The sequence below is a fragment of the Monodon monoceros genome, unplaced genomic scaffold (genome assembly GCF_005190385.1).
Source record: "Monodon monoceros isolate NGI ecotype Baffin Bay Population unplaced genomic scaffold, NGI_Narwhal_1 Super_Scaffold_5, whole genome shotgun sequence".
Classification (NCBI taxonomy): Eukaryota; Metazoa; Chordata; class Mammalia; order Artiodactyla; family Monodontidae; genus Monodon; species Monodon monoceros.
Window position 1 is genome coordinate 19,783,005 of NW_021703782.1, and position 15,166 is coordinate 19,798,170.

The 15,166-nt window shown below is 34.0% G+C and overlaps 1 protein-coding gene and 2 pseudogenes across 1 annotated transcript in view; 1 reads left to right on the plus strand and 2 right to left on the minus strand.

Moving 5' to 3' along the window:
- Positions 1–15,166, plus strand: part of AUH (AU RNA binding methylglutaconyl-CoA hydratase) — a 162,500-nt gene that overhangs the window by 41,058 nt on the left and 106,276 nt on the right. The window contains exon 4 of the mRNA XM_029201589.1: positions 14,302–14,388. Coding sequence (XP_029057422.1) covers positions 14,302–14,388 — 87 coding nt within the window. The remainder of the gene's footprint in view (positions 1–14,301; positions 14,389–15,166) is intronic.
- LOC114884856 lies at positions 7,335–7,436 on the minus strand (annotated as a pseudogene).
- On the minus strand, positions 7,475–7,559 carry LOC114884859 (annotated as a pseudogene).

Sequence of the window (15,166 nt, forward strand, 5' to 3'; positions counted from 1 at the left end):
TGTCTTCTATATGCCACCTTCATCCAGCTTGGTAGCCTGAAGCTTCAGTAGTTCAGGGCCTCCTAACCATGTATGACCATGTTGAAATGAAGAGAACACTTTTGCCCAAATCCAAGCTGGAACCCTCAGATTGATCTTGATTTGACTTCTCAGAGGAAGAAACTATGCTGATTTGCTATGGGAATGGATTTAACTTCTTTCAAAGTACATGGAATGTGGGGGTGGGGGCGGTAGAGGCAGACAGCAAAAATAAGGCCACCTTTAGGAAGTGGGAGGAGGGCAGTAGATGCTAAGTAGACAGCCAATATTCATGAGTTTTAAAATTCCTACTATAAACTGTCTTCATTAGGGCCCAGCTATAAAGAAAACACATGGATTTCTTTCATTTATTCATTTATTTATTCATCAAATTTCTTGGAGGAGAGCCTGTCATGGGCTAGGGACTATTCTAGGATCTGGGAATACAGCAGTAAGACAGCAATCACCTGCTCTTGTGGAGCCTCCATAGGCATGGCGGTAGGGGAGGAAGTGAAAAAAAATTAATGTAAATGTGTACTGTGTCAGATGAATGCTCTGAATACAAATAAAACTGGGCAAGAAGAATGAGTTCTTGTGGCTGGCATGGAGGGTTACTGTTCCATATATGGTGAAGAGGGAAGACCTCTCTGAGAAGGAGATAAATGTCCTGGAAGAAGTGAACTAGTCCTGAAGAAGTTCACTGGAAGAAGTGAACTTCCCTTGTGGATACCTGGGGAAGAGTGTTTTAGGCAGAGAGGTAAGCAAGAACGGAGCCTGCTCTAGTAGGTCTGTGTCTTTATTCCCGTCTTACCCCTAGGTTCTTCATGACATTTTTTTTTTTCTTAGATTCCATATGTATGTATTAGCATACGGTATTTGTTTTTCTCCTGACTTACTTCACTCTGTATGGCAGACTCTAGGACTATCCACCTCACTGCAATAGATAGCTAGTGGGAAGCAGCCGCATAGCACAGGGAGATCAGCTAGGTGGTTTGTGACCACCTAGAGGGGTGGGATAGGGAGGGTGGGAGGGAGGGAGACGCAAGAGGGAAGAGATATGGGAACATATGTATATGTATAACTGATTCACTTTGTTATATAGCAGAAACTAACACACCATTGTAAAGCAATTATACTCCAATAAAGATGTTAAAAAATAAAAAATAAAATAAAATAAAAAAAGAACGGAGCCTGGAGGCAACATCACACTTTGCAAGATAATGGGAGAGCAAGAAGGTTGGTGTCTCTGGAGCCCAGTGGACAAGATGAGTTCTAGGAGGTGATGTCACAGAAGTAGTAGGAGTCCAAGTGACAGAGAATTTTCACTTCTACTTTGAGTGAAAAGAGAATCTGGGGTGTTTTAAGCTAAGGAGTGACCTGAAAAGACTTAAATTTTAAAAGGCTTGCTCTGGCTGTGTGTTGAGAATAGACTGTTCCAGAACTTCTGTCTTTGATCCCCTGCAGGTAAGATCATACTTGGACCAGTGTAGTAGTGGAGGTGGTGAAAAATTATTGGATTCTACATGTATTTTGAAGGTGGAGACATGGATTTACTGATGAAAAGGAAGGGGTATGAGGGAGAAGAATCAAGGTTGATTCTGTTTTGATCAGAACATTGAAAGGATGGGGTTAGCATTAACTGAGGAGTGGAAGAATGCAAGAGGAGCATATTCTGGGGAGGAAATTTAATAGTTGGGGGAGGGGAGGGTTTATTGTATTTATAAGATGCATATTAGACGTTCAACTGGATATGTCTAATAGACAGCTGAATTTAGGAGTCTGTAGTTAGTTCAGGGTAGAGGTCTGGGCATGAGGTAAAAATTTTGACATTGGTATACAGGTGGTATTTAAACTTCTGAGTAAATGAAATAAGAACAAGTAAAACAGTCAATCCAGAAGATGGTTAAAAAATAGGGAGGGAGATGGAGGGAGAAAAAAAGGAACTAATGGGCTAAATATCCTAAAATGTAATTGTAGAAATAAATTCAAATTTATTACCTATCATAGTGAATGTAAGTGTACTAAATTCTTGAATTAGAAGACAAGCAACGGCTGGCTTAAGAAAAGTTATCACTAAGCTGCTTATAAGAAACACTTAAAGCATAAGGACATTGAAAGTTGAAGAGTAGAAAAAGATATACCAGTCTAATACTGACTAAAAGAAAGCTGGTATAACTATATTGATATCAAATGAAATAGACTTTAAAACAAATTTTTATTAGAGATAGTAATTATTAGAGTTAAAGAAGGTCACTACATAATCATAAAAGATTCAATTTCCTTTGTAGATATGATCATTCTCAGCTTTTTTGCTGTTAGAAACAGCCTCAAAATATACAGTGCAAAAATTGATATCACCCCAAGGAAAAATGGACAAATCCACCACCATAATGGGAATTTTTAGCACTTTTCTTAGTTGATGATAGATTAAACAAGGAAAAAGTAAGTCTATAGGAGATTTGAATATGTCAGTTAGTAAACTTAACCCTTATATCGTCAGAGTCCCCTGTACCCAGATTTAATTTACTAGTTTCTTTTTTGAACAATTTTGCTTGTATGGATTGATGTTTTATGGCTTTCATTCTTTCTTAGAGGTCTTCTGAAGAACAGAAAATTTAAAAAAGAAAATTAAAACTCCTTTTCTCTTGCAGTTACTGTATGGGTTCATTGGAACTTTTTATGAATGTAAGATGCTGTGGGTTCTTATATCACTGTATCTTTATATTGGTAATTTCATCATCCTAGGAATGATTTTTATCATTACTCTTTAATTATTCCCAACTATGCTATGAAAAACTAAAATAAGAAAATGGAAGAAAGATGGAATTGTCTAGAAAGATGTTGTAGAGGTCAAATCATTGCTATTGCATTATCTTTTTTTTTTTATTGCATTGCCTCAAGAGTTGCACATATTTTAAGAAAATATAACTGAAGTCTGGAGGTACCATCTTTGTAGTCATTCTTTTAGTTATCACCGAACACAGCTGAGAATTTAGAATTTTTCATTTTCTACACATAATGGTACAAGAGTAGAAAAGTTGACAGAGGAAGACATTTCACAGTTATTTAGGTGGGTAAAATAATGGTCAAAAGAGACAGCAGACTGTAGGCCCTAATCATGATGGTGAACTTGATCTTATGAGTGAAATCTTAGACTGTGAGTCGTCAGGTGACAATATCCTAGATTAATTTTCTTGAACTCAAGAATTGATGAGTGAGCAGTATATTTCTGTGGTTTCTATAAAGGAAGTATGGAATCTACATCCAGTTAGTCATTAGGTAGGAAGGACTTCACCATGCAGTATTTTGTGACAAGAAGTTGGACTATTCAGTTTTTCCAAAAGGATATGTGACATATTCTTGCATTTCATATGATGATGTACATGAGCATTTACTTGATACAGCTTGTAATTGAAGAGTGTTGAAGGCAGGTGTGTATACAGAGGTGACAGGAAGGGACTCTATGGTTTAGAAAAGAAAACAAATCATTGATCATTCTGATGGATATTTATAAATCTAAAAATGAATATTTATAACCAGGGAACAATGAATATGGCTGTCCTCAACAAGTTTATGGGCCATCCAAATTTTCAAAAGCACAGCATTTCTACAATGCAAGTTCAAGAAGAAGCAGAAGTAATGATCATTTAGTAGAGCTATATTTGAAATCTGGAATCAGATTTTATAAAACTATATGTCCCAGGTTCATGTGTGTCAGTTGATGACCAGTTTCATTCAAATGATATAACCCTTTTCATATGTGTTTGTGTGTGTATGTGTGTGTGATATATGTAAGTATGTGAGTGTATATATGCATACACTATGCATTTGTAGGTATGTATATGTGTAATACACATATGTGCACATACCAGGAAAATAAAAAAATATATGGATTTTATGTATTTAAATTTTGACTGAAATTTCCAACTAATTTGATTTTTTATCATCCTTTTATTTTTCTGTAAATTATTTATAAAATGACCTAAATATTAAATAAAATATTAATACAAAGAGTCTGTCAGCCCAGCTGATAAAGGGTGTTGATTATTTTTCCTGGCCTACTGAGGGTTAATGTAATGTACCTGTGTGGATCATTGCCCTCAGCAGTTGATGACTGTGCATCTCTTTTAAGCACACGTGGAATATTCATGAAAATTAACCATCTGCTTGGCTGTAAAACCTGCACAGATTTCAAAGGCTGAATTCTGTGACTACAGGCAGTTAAGATACACGTCATTTACAAAAGGTAATTAGAAAAAGTCCCCTACAGTGGGGAATTTAAAATAACTTCTAAATAACTTACAGCTCAACAAAGGAATCTTAATGGAAATTAGAACATATTCAGAACTAAATTCTAACAAAATACTTTAAAAGTTGTATAATATAGTTTAGATTGTACTTTAAGAAAGAATAAATGCTCAAGATGAATAAACTAAGAATCCAATTTTTAAAAATGACAGAAGTGACTACAGAATAAACCCAGATAGGGTAGAAGGAAAGACCTGAAGATGAACATAAACTTATGACTTGGAAGAATACACAGTAAGTAATAGGATAATAAAGTCCAAAGTTGGTTCCTCAAAAGTCAAATAGCCAAATTTCTGACAAGATTTATCAAGGGTGAGGGAATAACTAAACAATATTCAAATTGAAAAAGGATCTCATAGGTATAAACTTCACAGAGATTAATCTGGTAAGATAATATTAAGAATAACTGATGTCAGTGAATTTGAAATTTTAGGTGGAATAGGTAAATTATTAGAAAATAAAACTTAACCAAAACTGACTTAAATAGAAAACCTGACTGGTCCCATAACAATGAAAACACTTGGTCTCCATGACTGCAGAGGAACATTCTATCCAGACATTTCATGGAACAGATAATTCCAGCACCCGTACTCTGAGGGAAATGACTTAAAGCAATTATCCCCCAGACTGAGGTTGGGTTCTCCTCTAGGCATTCAGGAGATACAGATTGTTTAAAAGGGACCTAGCTGATAACTTATATGTAGTTTTTTGTAGAACTTTTCAGGCTGATCTGCAGGTTAAGTTACTCTTTACCATCTTCTCTTTCATAGTTGCTCTTCTTGCACTTTACAGTAGTCAATCCTGATTTTGCCTTTTTTTGCTTCCTTGACCCAGGGATGAAGAAAGGTCTGAATTGCTATAAAAGGGGTATTTTAAAATACTAATGTTGAGAATTTCAACTAGGATCCTATTCTTATTCTGGCAGTTTCCATTTCATTGCTTTCAGCATAATTTAAGGACAGTAAAGTTTTTATGGAATTTTTAAATGCTTCTTGATTACTATGTGATTTTTCAAGAGCTGGCTTTAAAGGAGTTGAAAGAATTGGGTGACATTGCTGAAGTATTCTAGCAATAAATGATTTTCATGCATAGATATATGAAATAATGGAAGGAGGGGAGGTCGTCTTATCTATCTCATTGAGATACTTTTCCCAAAAAAGTTTACTTTTAATATCTAGTTGTTATCAGATTTGTAATATATTTAATCAATTTTATGCTAATAATGCTTGTAATTAAAAGTCAGTCCAGAGGAAAACTTCTAAACTTAGTGCTTCATGGTTACAGGGAATTTAATAAAAATTAATTCAGTTTATACAATATATATGTTGCAAAGAAATGTGACAGTGGTCAAAAGAAGAATTTTAAGCATAAAAGCTGATTGCATCAGAAAAAAATTGCAGCAAAGTGTTGTAGAAATACAACACTTCATAAAGTTGTTCATAATGAAAATAAATGACGTATTTCTTATCGTTAAGCAAGGATTTGTTTCTTGTTTTAGACATGAATGATTTTGAGAGTCAAGTCACTGGTATGTAGATTCCACTGGCTGCATTGACAATGGTATATATCAGTTGTATTTTAAGGTGCCAGTGTTTATAGTGCACTGCAATCCTTGCAACTATTTAAATTATGAAAAATTTTAGATGTCAATATAAAACTGTTCAAGGGAATGCATCGTGTTTCAAAATTCTTTTCAGCTGTAATGGGAACAAAGAATGTTGAAGACCACTGACTTGGAGCATTAGCTCTCAAGAGGGATGGTAACACTCATTGGGGAAGATATTAGAATTTAGGGGGACATTTTTGCTTGTCACAATGACTGAGGGGCTTTACTATCATTTGGTTATTGGGGGCCAAGAAAGCTAGGTATCCTGCAATGTACAACAAAGAATATTATCATTGTTTTACATAACTTTTCTACTCACTGGACTAGTCCACGACAAAGGTAAGTAGGTAGAAATTTACTACATAGTAATCCTAAAGCATATTCAAAAGAAGGAATTTATAAAAAAAAGTCCAAGGATTTTAGGAGAGGACCATTTTAGTGGGCAATATTTAAATGAACTATCTCTCAGAATTGTTAAATGATATATTAACTCCATGCATTGTCTACTTGGGGTATTACGTTTCTGATTACTACATATTTGGTTGAAAAGAGTTTGTGGTAGATACTGCAAAAGCAATACAAATAATTAAAAAATATGTAACTTAGAACCAAATATTAAATTATCAGGAATATATGGACTACAGAGATCTTACTGAATTTTATTATACTTTCTCAGTAAGACCAGTGTGATCATACTATTTAATATTGTAACGTGGTTCACAACTTTACTTCCCTCTGCACTCCAGAGTCACACTTTCCTGTTATTTTTACTCCCAAACATTTATCACTTTTTATCTTGGTTATTTATTGTATTTATTTTTTAGTATCTTTTTGTCCCCCTTGTTTAGAGACATAGTGTAAGAGGAGAGGATGGGAGACAGAAAGACAGCCCTTTTGAGGAGTTTGGCTTTAAAAAAAAAGAGGAGAGAAATTGGTCGTAACTGGAGCAGGTAATGTGTATGGAGTCAGGATGTTTTTTTGTCATTTTTTTCCATTTGTTTTTTGGGCAGGAAAGTTGGATTTATTGGTGGGCGTGAGTAAGGAAGGGAAAGCACCATGGCTTCCATGAGTGCAGGGTCTGCCTTTTGTCCAAGGGGCCCACAATTAGGGATGTGTTTGACCCATAGTCATCCAGGATGATCCACTTTTCTGCCACCATGTCTTCAGATTCATCCACTTCTTGGAGATGTGGATCTTCTGGAGCCCAGAAACTTGAACTTGGCCCTGTGTGGGCCTTAATCACTTGCTCCTTGTTCTGCAGTTTGGTGCAGACAGACGTGATGACTTGGCCAGTGTGGACCCTGGCCACTGCGTGCTGGGGCTTTCCAAAGGCACCCTGTATACCTGTCTGGAGCCTAGATTGGGCAGAGCATGATGTCAGACATGAATGTCCACTGGTAAGGGCTATCTCGAAGGTCCTTTAGGGCAACCCATACAAGCAACAGGCTGCATGCACTACCAAGGAAGCTGCTTTTTTTTTTTTTTTTAGTGCCTTAGTTATCTGTTTTTTGTTTTTTTTTTTTAACATCTTTACTGGAGTATAATTGCTTTACAATGGTGTGTGGCTGCTTTTTGCAGCCATTGCACACCAGGCCTCCACAGAGAAAAGAGGCCTGATTAGCTGCAGAAGGAATTTTTTTTTAACGTAAACTTTTAAATTGAATTATAATGTACATAGGGAAAATTGCACAAACTGTAAGTAATAAATTTCTGCAAAATGAACTCACCTGTGCAATCACCACCCAAATTAAGAAATGAACACTACCATTACCAGCACACCATAATTCATCCCTTATGCTTCTTCCTATCATTAACCATCTCTCACCCAAAAGATAGTGGAGGTTTTTCTGATTTTTATTACCAAATACTAATTTTGCCTGTTTTCAAATTTTATGTAACTGGAATTATCCAGCATGTATCTTTTAAGGTTGACTTCTTCTCAACACGTTTGTGGGATTCAGTATGTACTGTTCATCTAGGAATAGTTATATTCGTATTTGTGGGAATATTTCACAATTTATTCATTTTGCTGTTGATGAATGTTTGGGGTGTTGCTGGTTTCAGCTATTCTGAATAATGCTTCTGTGAATATGCTTATACGTGTCCTTTAGTGTACATATCATGTGTTTCTGTTGGCTGTGTATACTTGGGGCGGTGACTTATTTTTTTACCAGTTTTACTCCCAGCAGCATTAAATCAAAGTTCTCATTGCTCTATACCTTCACCAACACTTTAGCACTGTACTGCTAATAAAACTATCTGTGTTTTTTTTTTTTTTTTTTTTTGGCGGTACGCGGGCCTCTCACTGTTGTGGCCTCTCCCGTTGCAGAGCACAGGCTCCGGACTCGCAGGCCCAGCGGCCATGGCTCACGGGCCCAGCCGCTCCGCGGCATGTGGGATCTTCCCGGACTGGGGCATGAACCCATTTCCCCTGCATCGGCAGGTGGACTCTCAACCACTGCGCCACCAGGGAAGCCCCAACTATCTGTGTTTGTAATCGGTGTTTCCTTGATGATTAGTCATGTTGTATTCCTTTTCATCTCTTTATTAGCCAATGTTATATTCTCTTTCGTGAATTATCTTTATGAATCTTTTGCCTATATTTTATAGTTGGATTATTTATATTTTTCTTCCTGATTTATAGTTGTTTACATGCACAGGACACATGTATTTAAGATACCATTTCCCACTCTTTTACTTGCATATTCACTCGCTTAATGATGTCCTTTGATGAACAGAAGTTTTTAATTTTAAAGAACTCTAGTGTTTTCCTTTTAAATGTGTTGGAAAAACCTTTTAAAAATCTTTGTCTATACCAAAATCTTGAAGATATCTTTGGATATTTTCATTTAGAAGTTATTTGTTTTACCTTTCAGATTTAGGCTGTAATGCACCATTAACTGATATGTGTGTGTATATGATATGAAGGGTCAAGAATTGTTTTTCCCCATATGAACCTTCAGTGGTCCCAGCCCCATATATTGGAATGTTCCAGCACTGCCATCTTTGTCATAAATTAAGCAGGTCTTTTCTGGACTTGCTATTCTGTTCCATTGCTCTGTTTTCTCTATCTTTGAGCCAGTGTCCCATTTTCTTAATTACTGTAGCTTTATAATACATCTTATTTTAATATAAATTCTCCAGCTTTTTCTTCTTAAAGATTATCTTGACTATTATTGGGCTTTTGCATATCCACTTTGTCAATTGCTAAAAAGCATTGGGATTTTGATTGGAACCACATCGAATCTATTAATTTGGAGAGAATTTACATCTTTTAGTATGGAATCTTCTAACACATGAAATGATATATTCCTCCATTTGTTTAGGACTTTAATTTAGATTTTGTAGGTTTTTGTGTCAAGATTTTATACATCTTTTATTAGATTTATTCCTTGGCTCTTTGATTTTTGAATGTTAATATAAATGGTATCTTTTTAAAATTTCACAAATTTCTTTTGCTAGTACATAGAAAGTTGATTTTTTAATATTGAACCTGTATCCAGCAACCTTACTAAATTCACTTATTTTTATGGTTTGTAAATTCTTTTGGATATTCCTCATGTATAATTAAGTCATCTGCTAATGATGGCAGTTTTATTTTTTCCTTCTGTTCCTTGTAATTAAAAAATTTTTCTTATTATGCAGACTAGTACATCTGTTCCCATCTGTAGAAGTGATAAAGAGTACCTTTTCTCATTCTTGGTCTCTGAGAGGAAGTAATTGACCATTAAAGGTGGTGTTAGCTATAGGTATTTTGTAATTACTCTTTATAAAATCAAAAAGATTCTTTTCTTTGCTATGAATTTTTAATTAATAGTGTTAATTAGAGAGGACACCAAAAGTACAAGTAATAAAAGACAAAAAATTGATAAATTGGACTTCATTAAAATTAAACTTCGAAAAACCATCAAGAATCATCAAAAGGTAAGCCACAGGGAGAAAATATTGTGAATCATATTTCTGAAAAAGGACTTGTATGTAAGATATAACTCTTACAACCCAGTAAGAATAAAATAAATTATCCATCAAAAAAATGAGCAAAAGATTTGAATAGACATTTCACTCAAGAAACTGTATGAATGGCTAATAAGCACCTTGAAAAGATGCTAACCTCATTAGTCATTAAGGAAATGCAAATTTAAAACCATAATAACTACCACTTCATGTCCACTAAAATGGCTATGATAAAAGGGCAGACTAGTGTTGGTGACCTTGTAGGACAATAGAGACCCTTAGGCATTGCTGATAGGAATGTAAAGTGGTGCAGCCACTATGGAAAACAGTGGGCAGGTTGTTTTTCTTCTTTCCTTTTTTAAGTTAAATAGAAATTTACAATATAGCCCAGCAATTCCACTCTATCCAAGACAAGTGAAAAAATTTCTCTACACAAAGACTTGTATGCAGACATTCATGGTAGTATTTTTCATAATAGCCAAAAAAGTAGAAACAACCCAAATGTCCATCAACCAATGAATGGATAAACAAAATGTCTGTCCCTACAATGAAATACTATTTGGTAATAAAAAGATAAAAAGTACTGATTCATCTTTATATCATGGATGAACCTGAAAAACACTACACTATGTGAAAGAAAGAAACAGAAGACCATATATTATATGAGTTTATTTGTATGAAATGTTCAGAAAAGGCAAAGTAATAGGAAAATATCAGTAGATTAGTTTGGGGCTAGAGGTGAGAACAGGGAGTGACTGCATATGGGTGTGAGGGACCTTTTTTGTGATAATGGAAATGTTCTAAAACTGGGTTGTGGTGATGGTTGTACAACTCTGTAAATTTACTTAAAAAATATTGAATTGTGTATTTTAAATGACTGAATTTTATTTTATGTAAATTATACCTCAGTGAAGATGTTAACGAATGAGTGTTGAATTTTATCAACTACTTTTCTGACCCTACTGAAAATTTATATGTTTTTCACCTTTCTCAATTACATAAATTAAAAAATTTCATAAATTAAAAAATTTAATATTAAAAATGTAAGTCCAGTCGTAAATCTTGGACTGAGTATAAATTGGTCTTGATATATTTTATTTATGTTACTACTAGGTATGATACACTGATACTTTGTTTAGGATTTTTTGAGACTTTATTTATGAGAAAAATTGGCCCGTCATGTTATTTTCTTACAATGTTCTGTTCAAGTTTTTGTTTTGCTGTTCTCCATGTCAGCATTTTTAAGATTGATGGTAAATGTTTTTCATTATATGTTTGGAAGAATTTACTATTGGAGCCATATGGGCATGCAGTTTTCTTTGTAGGAAAGCTTTTAATTACATATTCAATTTCTTTAATATGTATTTGTGTTTTCAGATTTTCTATTTCTTTTTCAGTTTTAATAAGTTGTGTTTTCCTAGGAATTTGTTCATTTCCTGTCGTTTTTCAAATCCTTTGGGCCAAAGTTTTTAATAATATTGTTTTATTGTCTGTAAAATCCTTAGTATTACCCTACTTTTCATTCTCAGTTGGGACTTGTGCCTTCTCTGATTATCTATGATGAGTCTTGCTAAAAGGTCTATCTTTTATTTTAGTTTTTTTTTCAAAGAACCAACTATTTTGATTTTTCTCTCGCACATTTGTTTTCTATTTAAAAGGTTTTTTTGCTCCAGTTTCTACTTCGGGATTAATTTTTTCCTATTTTTTATTTCTTGATAGGAATATTTGAAAGGATATTTGACTGCTTGCTTTATCAGTTACTGTGAAAGGTCTGTTAAAATCCACTGTGGTTGTAGACTTGGCAGTTTTTCATTTTAGTTCTGTTAGTTTTTGCTTTATGTATTTTGGGGCTGTCTTTTTTATGTATGCCAATTTAGAATTCTTATGGCTTTTTTTAATGGATCATCATATTTATTATTATAAAATAACCCTCTAGTTTGAGTGATGTTTCTTGCCTTACTTCTCTTTTGTCAGAGATGAAGATAACTTTACAAGTTTTCTTTTGCTTAATGTTTGCAAGTTTTTTACCCTTTTAGCCAGCCTGTGCCCTTACATTTTAAGACATATCACTTGTAAGGAGTATAAAATAAGCTTTAAAACTCTACTCTCATAATCTGCTTGAAGAATTCCCTGTAGTGTTTATTTTCACGTGGGTCTGCTGGTGACAAATTGTTGTTTGCGGGTGTGTGTGTCTGTGAGTGGGTGTGTAAAATGTCTTTATTTCACCATCATTTTGAAGGATAGGTTTGATTTGTTTGGAATTCTAGATTGGCAGTTATTTTCTTTCTTCACTTTAAAGATAATCATTTTCTGTCTCATACCATTGTGTGGATAAAGCTGCATTCCATAAGGAGACACATCTTCTGCACTTCTCTGCTGGGACTAGTGTGCAGTTAATGGGCCACGCGTGTTAAGAGCAAACCTTGATTCCCTTTAGGTCCTGGCATGGCTTCCAGCAGCCTAGTCTCTTTAACCTGAGTGTGGTTTTCAAAGCCTGCTGTGTGGTCACAGGGGCAGAGTGTTGGTGAAAGCCTCCCATTGGAGCTCTAGTTAGAGCTGTGTTAGAGGGTACCCTAATGGTGCCCTGAGGCCAGAGGATGTGATGGATCCCCTGATACAGTTACAGGGGCTCCTTCAGGACCACCTCATCCAGAGTCCCTATCTGTCCCATCAGCTTTCAGTTCCTCATTGCTTTGGCTCCTCTTTCGTCTATTGCCTTCCCACATACCACACTACGTTTAGCTTTTATTAACCAATATGTGTTAGCTAACATGCACTAGGCAACATTTTATATTCTCAATTTAAAATTATATTCTTAATGTTAAATGACAGTGAGTTGAACCATTATTTCTTTAACAAATACATCCTACTAGTTTAGAATTCTTTTGACACTAGTAACATTTTTCTTCCATGCTAAATTTTAATTCTCCATGGAAAAAATTATGAAGACATGTATCAGACATCCAAAAATCATGACTACCTACCATATTGAGTACCCACCACTTAACTTAAGCAACACAGTATTGCAAATAAGATTGAAGTTCTGTGTCTATTGCCAATCACATCTCTCTCCCTCCCCCACAGAGGTCACCACCAATTGAATTTGGAATTTATCATTTCCATGTATGTTTTATATCCCTACATAGCATTCTTCTTTTAAAAACTTATTTAAATGGTTATTATCCTGTGTATCTTTCAGTAATTATATATAATGATAAATATATATTGTATTTATTTATATAATTATAAATCCTGCAACATCATTAGATTTATCCATATTTATACTCGAATTCCTTCATTTTCATGCTGCACATATAACAGTTTACTGTATATGTCCCAGTTTTATTATTAACCCTTTTGGTGGATATTTAGGTTTTTTCCATTTTTTTGCTATTTTTATACATGTTGTATTGAATGTTGTATGTATTTCCTTGGGCATATATTTGAGAGATTTTCTAGGGTATATATACCTAAGAACTGATGGGTTGTAGGATATGTGTTTTGTCAACTGCAGTTGTCACTTCCACAGGAAGTATATGGGCTCAGAATCAGCTGCTACTTGATGTTACATCTAGTCATGATCAATTTATAATGGGCTAATAAGAAAATAAGTAGCTGAGTATATACTATCTATGCTGTAATTTTACTTTGTTTTTTATTTTTTGGGGACATACCTTTTCTCAGTGAGTTTAATTTTATTAAAAAGAACGTCTTTGTTGAGCCACAGAGTAAACAATCCCTTAAGGAATTCCTTATGTTTATTTTTATCTGTTCCAAAGTTATGATTCTGTGATAAAGTCATAATTATGAAATTGTCTATTTGCATATACTTTCAAGCCAGTGATTCTCAAATGTGATCTGCAGTCACCAGCGTGGGCATCCATGAAGCCACAATGATTTTCATAGCAGGAAGGTGTGATTTGCCCTTTTCATTGGGTTGGCATTTGCACTGATGGGACAGAAGCAGTGGTGGATAGAACTGCCAGCATCTTTTCAAGAACCAAGAAAGTGGCATCAGTCTGTAATCATTTATGTTAACAGGAATGGGTTTATTTGTATTATTCAATGAATAAATAAATATTTTAAAAATTTTGTTGTTTCATTTTCTAATAGAATAACTATTGGTAGATATATATAATCTTAACAATGCCTCCTTCTCTAAGAGTATAAAGGGGTTCTGAGACCATGAAGTTTGAGAAGCATTACTTTAAGCACATGGTAGATACATGAACAAACAAATATTATATTCAATCTGGTGCTGGTTTTTGGGAAGGAAAACTTAGATACTGTAATTCCTTTGATAGATAAATCTAGTCGGTCTTCAAGTTATATATGAATCTTAACTAAATGTTCAATTTGTTGCCTTAAAATTTTGTTTATAACTAGATTATATTTGTAAATAAAATACTTTGCAGGTGCTGACCTTAAGGAAAGAGTCAAAATGAATTCCAGTGAAGTTGGTCCTTTTGTTTCCAAAATAAGAGCAGTGATTAATGAAATCGGTAAGCACAATTAAATTCTCCTTTTAGCATGCTGAAGGTGACCTTAAATGTCAGATTTTAAAAGTTGCACATTGTCTTTATGTATAAGCTTTGGCTAAAATATTTATATAGTTAGATAGTCATGACCTATAGCTGGTTGTAAAACAGCATGTAATATATTTAATTTGAAAAGTTGTGAAAAATTTTTTTATAATGAAAGATGCCTCCTATTTATGATGACATGGCATATAGAGGTAATTATTAGAAAACAAAGAATAATTTGGCATAAGCCTTTGACATAAGTATTTATATTAAATAGTTGTATACACAGACATATTTATAGATTGGGAATTTTTTTGTTTTTTACATAAACGGGATCATACTATCTCCTTAGAATTATAAATTTCTGTGTAGTGTTTATATTTCAGTATATATCAATTTATTATTAGTACTTTTTAATACATTACTACATAGTAATCCATAGCATAGTTTATCCAAAATTTTAAACTATTTCTTCATTAATGAACACTTAGGATGTTTTTGTTGTTTTGGTGTTTTGTTTTTGTGGGTTTTTTTGCCATTTTTGTTATTTATAATAAAGCAGTGATTATCTTTGTACAAAGTCTTTTAGAACATTAGTATGTATATTTATAAGATTGCTAAACATGGTATTGCAGTTCTAAGTATCATGTGTTCATTTTACATTTTAATAAATCCTACCAGATTATGTTGCAAAAAGATGGTAATAATTTATATTCTCATCAATCACATGACAGTACCTGTTTCCTTATAGTCTTGT